Consider the following 5,844-nt stretch of genomic DNA (forward strand, 5'->3'; position numbering starts at 1 on the left):
AAGTTTTTTCCTAACAGTAAACCCATAGCTTCTGCTGCAAAATATAATAAATATTCGGACTGCCGCTTGACTGAAAATCGAATGATTAGAATATTCATTTTTAGGAGCACTCCAAATAATGCCTCATTTCCTGCCACGGCTGGATTAAAGGCCACATCAACATATTCGTAAATACAATTTTGTGCATGTTTTTCCTTTTTGAATTTGATACAGTTTTTCTTTCCATCTTCCTCGGTATTCTCCTTTAAACCAGCGTTTAGCATGGCTTTTGTGGCGTAAACTATGTGCATAGGGGTCCAAACTTTCTTTTTGAATACAAGATCAATGCTAGTTATCCGAATATTTTAAAGAAGAGTGAAGACGGTGGCTTAGGTCAAGTTGAGCTTGGCAGCTGCTGCAGCAAGAGACGCAGCATCAGCCAAGAATTCTTGGGTCGCAAAAAGAAGAGAAAGAAAACGCGAACACAACCAAGCGTTGGGCCATAACTTCTCGGGTCGCAAAAGGCAGTGAAGGCTGAGGCCCATTTTGGTTGAGTTCGGTCGGGAGTCGGGACCCTTCTTCCTTGCTGTCCAAAGGCCGAAACCCTCGACCAGTGCGGCGGCCACTTTCCCCTCCGGCATTCTCGTCTCCGGCGATTGCCTGCCCACCGCCAGCGCTCTTGGTAAGACCAACTCCTCCGTCTCCTCGGCACGCAACCCCATCTGAATCCATCGTCAATTTGGCTCCCTCGCTTGCTCACGCCGTCTATTTACCGCAGCGATGTCGCCCTCGAGGCCGCGCCCAACCATCTCCAGCTCCGGTGACCTGCCCGCGGACGTGCTGTACGAGGTCCTCCTCCGCATCCCGGCCAAGGAGCTCTGCCGCCTCCGCGTTGTCTGCCCCTCCTGGCGCTCCCTCACCTCCGACCCGCCCTTCGTCACGGCTCACACGTCCCGCCACCACACGGCTCCCCCGCTCCTCGCCATGGGCTACCGCGACGGCAGTGGAGTTAGCGGCGTTGCGATTTCGGATTTGTCGGGCAACGTCGTGAAGCGGATTCCAAGCACCAGGTATGAGATTGTTGGGGTGAACAAGTCCGGTGATCCCATTGGCCGGTTCACAAGCAAGAACGATAGCATCTGTGTTGTGCGCACGCGGCTAGACCTCGTCTGTTTCAACAGGAATGCCCTGTCTGGGTCCTTCTGGGTGCTGAACCCAGCCACCGGAGCTACCATCGACTTGCCAATGGGCTTCTCCGAGGAAATTGCGCATGAGCTAGAGGTGAAGGGAATAAAGGAATGGGACTGCCGAGATGAGTCGTTTGCTTTTGGGCAGGTCTCCTCTATCAGGGAGTACAAAGCGCTCCGCATCTCTACAGTTGATGACCGGAAGGTATGTGAGGTTATCACCTTTGTTGACACCAACCATGGAAGCTGGAGGAGAAAGCAGTACCCTCCGTCCTATATCTGTACCAGTCACAAGATGAGATGTGCGGTCGTCGATGGGGTGGTGTACTTCCTGATGGAATTTTGCTCCTCCTATTATGAAACTGAGGTTTTTACAATTGAACCTGGTAGCGTAGCTTCGTTCAACCTTGACACAGAGGAGTGGATGGGTGTTCTACATGGTCCAGAACAGCTGCAGAGGTTTGTGCAAGAGAACGGGGAATACAGTGTCTTCGAAATTGAACAAGGGTTATCATTGGCTGAGTTGAACCCTTGCTTAGTTATGGTTCATAATATTCATAACGTATCTATGGTCTTGTGGTTTTTGACAGATTTTGAGAAAGGTATCTGGGTCAAGAAATACAGCTTGCCTTCACATGTTGCTAGGCTTTTTTGGTATCCTTTTCTCATGTTAGATGACACTATGAGAGAATTTTCTTCAGTGGGATGGAAGGCCTAGAAGGTATATTAAGTGGTGGAGAGCAAGGAGAGGGATTTCTGCCATGTTATGATCTCCAAGGAATGGCATATGTACTGATGAACTAAAACTGAGAGACCCCAGTTCAATTGGCATTTACACAGGAAGCCTGCTGAGTTTATAGAGTAGCTGTCGCTAATGAGGTGAATAATTCATCGTACTGGCTGTTTACCTTATGTCGTAATGTGAACAATTAGTGAGACAGTGTACTGATGCATGCATCGATGAAGAAGTACTTTTGTGCCTTCCAATTAAAGTTTATTATCGCAATCTGCGGTAACGTTTTGCATGAGAAGATTTGCCATTGTGTATGGCATTTTCAGGAGTTTGGTCAATAAGTTGCTATATAGCTATAGCCAGTTTGTGATAAACAAGCTTCAGAATGCGGTGTTTCAAAATATAATATGCTGCTCCTAATGCAACATATGAGTACATGAATGCATAATCTGTTCCTTTCTTCGAACAGATAATGATTGTCTCACATTTATGTTGTCGTTGAATGTTCAATACTACCTGGTGTACGTTGGTGTCACGCTGAGTCACATCTTTTGTTTCAATGTTATTCTTCTGTCTTGAGGCTGTTTTCTTGTCACGGTCTTTTACTGAATTTTGTGCTTGTAGCCGGCTCCAGTTGTGAAGGGATTTTTTTTACGAACTCATGATTGATCTATTTGCTGCTCTTAGCTAGGGAATCCAGGACACTGATCTGTGGGCTGCTCATACTGCATGAATATTTGAAAAGAAGTTCATGTAATCTCTGGCCGTGTTAATTTATAGGTTCTCTTTTCCACTGCTTCGATGTAAAATCCAGAGGGTGGCAGGGAGCTCTTCTGCGACACACTCTTATATTTCTTTACGGAGGGAGTATGACCTAACTCTGAAGATCAATGCTTATTGTACAAAGAGCGCGCTTACTGTACAGAGAGAGTTTTTGTGTGTGTGCGCTGGACGCTAGTTGGATACTTGGATTTTGCTGATTTTGGTCTTCCAGTTTTAGATCTGCATTTATGTGGATGCCTTTTAGAACATGGTTTCTTGTCCTTTTTCTCGATGAAACTCAGAACATATATTCAGTACTGAAGAAACATGGAAAATTTCTGAGAACCAGTGACAAGACCTCTCACATAAAATTTATCTTTAGCATCTAATTGTTGACTCTAATCAAGCTTTTAGTGCCTAAAATCATCAATTAACTTCTAAAATACTTGCTTTAGAACATGTATCTGCTGTTATGTGGATGGCATGTAGAACATGTTCTCTATCTTGTATTTTCTGTATGAAACCCAGAACATTCTGTACTGAAGAAACTCGGAAAATTTTGAAGAACCAGTTTGCTTTTGGTTAATGCATTTTAGTCCACCCCGCTGAATGCGCTCCCACTAATCAACTACTAAAAAACTTGATTTATCTTGCATCTGCAAATGCCTACTCCATCAAAATGAAACTTTGGCCGAATCATGGGTTATTGGTGGCCTCCCGCTAAGTGGAGGCTGAAAAACCTTGCATCCTATTGGGTCACATGTAGGTTGGTGTCCATTGATGCCAATCAAATGTATAATGCTCGGTACACGGTTAAGGGTATCTATAATGGTAAATGACGATGAACATGTATGATAATCGATGGTTTTCCTGAAGCTCATTAGTTACTTTAACTTCCCAGTCATGCTGCACCATTTATTTGTCTTCCATTCCTCAGTCAAACAGAAGTTCTTGACCTCATATGTATAGGCTTGAGTCCGATCCAAATCACTTGATGAATGCAGAACGCCCATTTTTTTTTGGAGAAACGCCCACGCATCTGATATTCTTATCTTCACAAGTCACAACAACATCAATGCTACCTCGAAAGTCATCTAATGTCTTCATATTCATTATATTTCATTGTACCCTTTGGAGTGGATTTACAAAAGTAAAAGTATTATCAACTTAACCCTGAAAAAAATGAACCAGGGTCAGCGGCGTCGCGATTTCGGATTTGTCGGGCAACGTCGTGAAGAGGATTCCAAGCGCCGGGTACACGTTTGTTATGAAAATCACGGGCGATGCCATTGGCCGGTTCACAAGCAAGGACGATAGCCTCATTGTTTTGAGCGCGCGGCTAGACCTCGTCTATTTCAGCTGGGAAGATTACTCTGAGGCCTTGTGGGTGCTGAACCCGGCCACCGGAGCCACTATCGACCTGCCAACGGGCTGCTCCAAGTCGTGCGCTATTGGGCAAGTCTCCTCTACCAGAGAGTACAAGGTCCTCCGCGTCTCTAGAACCGGTGACTACTGGCAGCGGCAGGTATGTGAGGTTATCACCTTTGATGACACCAACCGTGAAAGCTGGAGGAGAAAGCAGGACCCTCCATGCTATATCTCATCCAGATGCAGGACGGGATGTGTGGTCGTCGAGATGGGGTGGTGTACTTCTTGATGGATTTTCACTACACATACTTCAGAACTCGCATGAAAACCACTGGACCTGGTAGCATAGCTGCGTTCAACCTCGAGACAGAGGATTGGATGGGTGTTCGACGGGGGCCAGAGCCGGTGCACAGGCTTGTGCAAGAGAACCAGGTTTACGACGGTTACCCAAAACTCGAACTCCAGTTATCATTGGCTGAGTTGGACGGCTGCTTAGTTATGGTTCATAATAGAGAAAAGTATACTTTTCGTCCCTCAACTCTTGGTGAAGTATAGATTTGGTCCCTCAATTTTAAAACCGGACAACTTGCACCCCCAACTACCGAAACCGGACAAGGTTCGTCCCTGGACTCGGCTTTGACCGGCTTTTGGTGTTGACTCACCCCGGTTTTGCCCGGTGTTCATTCATATTCCTGTAATTTTTTTATATCCGTGAACTCCAAAACCGTGACCAAGGATACTTTTCATCCCTCAATTCTTAAACCCTAACTCTAAACCCTCCACAAGTCCATAGAAATTTGGGATGCAAGTTGTCCGGTTTTGGAGTTGAGGGACCAAATCTAGACCCCATGTAGGTTGTAGTCAATTGATACCAATCAAATGAATAATGCTTGGGACAAGGTCAAAGGGTATCTATAAAAGGTGAATGGCGATGAAGCCTCATTAGTTACTTCAACTTCCCAATGGCGATGAAGCCTCATTAGTTACATATTTTCAAGGAAAATATAGCAAGATTAGACAAAAAATACCAAAAAAACAAAACAAAGAAACTGTGAACCAATATAGATTCCATCCAGGTAAAAATAAAAAAGATTGAAACAACAGTAATGATGCATCAACTTTGCTTGCTTCATAATGGCTATTACAAAAGGGCAATTTACAATCTAGGTTTTTTTTTCTTTTAATAATGCGGCTGTGTGCATGAAAAAAGCTCATTATTGACGTTGTATCGGCGCAAAGGTCGAGTGCAATTGGTATATTTTTCTATATTAATATATGCCCTTTTTCCAAAAAAATGAAGCTTGGCAGTAGGAAAATCTTGTTCCCTGGTCGCTGCGGGGAATACTATGTTACTCATACAAAACTTCCACGCGGGAGATAGTGAGCCAGCTCATGTATACATTGGTTTTATTCTGATTTTGTTTTTCCTTTCCTTGTCCTGTATTTTTATTTGCTGGTTTAAATTTAGAACATTTTTTCAAATCAACGTGTTTTTAAATGTTGTGATCATTTTTTTAAAATTTATGAATATTTTTAAATTAACCATATCTTTTATATTCTGGAATATTTGTAAAATTCATGAACATTTTTCAGTATCATGAACTTTTTTCAAATTGGAGAAAACATTTCAAATCCATGTACATTATTTTAGTTTATTAACTTTTTTTCAAATTCATGAAGGTTTTATGAATTAGTGAACATTTTTAAAATTCATAAACATTTTCTAAAAAATCAGGTTGTTTGAATTTCACGATTTTTTCAAATCTGGAAAATAAAACGGTTACCTTTTTTTTTGAGACAAAATAAAACGGTTAC

General features: G+C 43.1%; 1 protein-coding gene across 2 annotated transcripts; it reads left to right on the forward strand.

The window, feature by feature from the left end:
• Positions 1–513: 513 nt before the first annotated feature.
• Positions 514–2,334, forward strand: LOC125510150 (F-box protein At1g53790-like). Of its 2 annotated transcripts, XM_048675245.1 has the most exons (3): positions 514–661; positions 758–1,625; positions 1,757–2,334. In XM_048675245.1, the coding sequence occupies exons 2-3, from the start codon at positions 760–762 to the stop codon at positions 1,761–1,763; spliced, it is 873 nt and encodes a 290-aa protein (XP_048531202.1). In that variant the 5' UTR covers positions 514–661; positions 758–759; the 3' UTR covers positions 1,764–2,334. The 2 variants fall into 2 exon arrangements, with proteins under 2 accessions (XP_048531202.1, XP_048531201.1); XM_048675244.1 differs by having other exon boundaries at positions 758–2,334.
• Positions 2,335–5,844: the final 3,510 nt, after the last annotated feature.

The sequence above is a fragment of the Triticum urartu genome, chromosome 5 (assembly GCF_003073215.2).
Source record: "Triticum urartu cultivar G1812 chromosome 5, Tu2.1, whole genome shotgun sequence".
Taxonomy (NCBI): domain Eukaryota; kingdom Viridiplantae; phylum Streptophyta; class Magnoliopsida; order Poales; family Poaceae; genus Triticum; species Triticum urartu.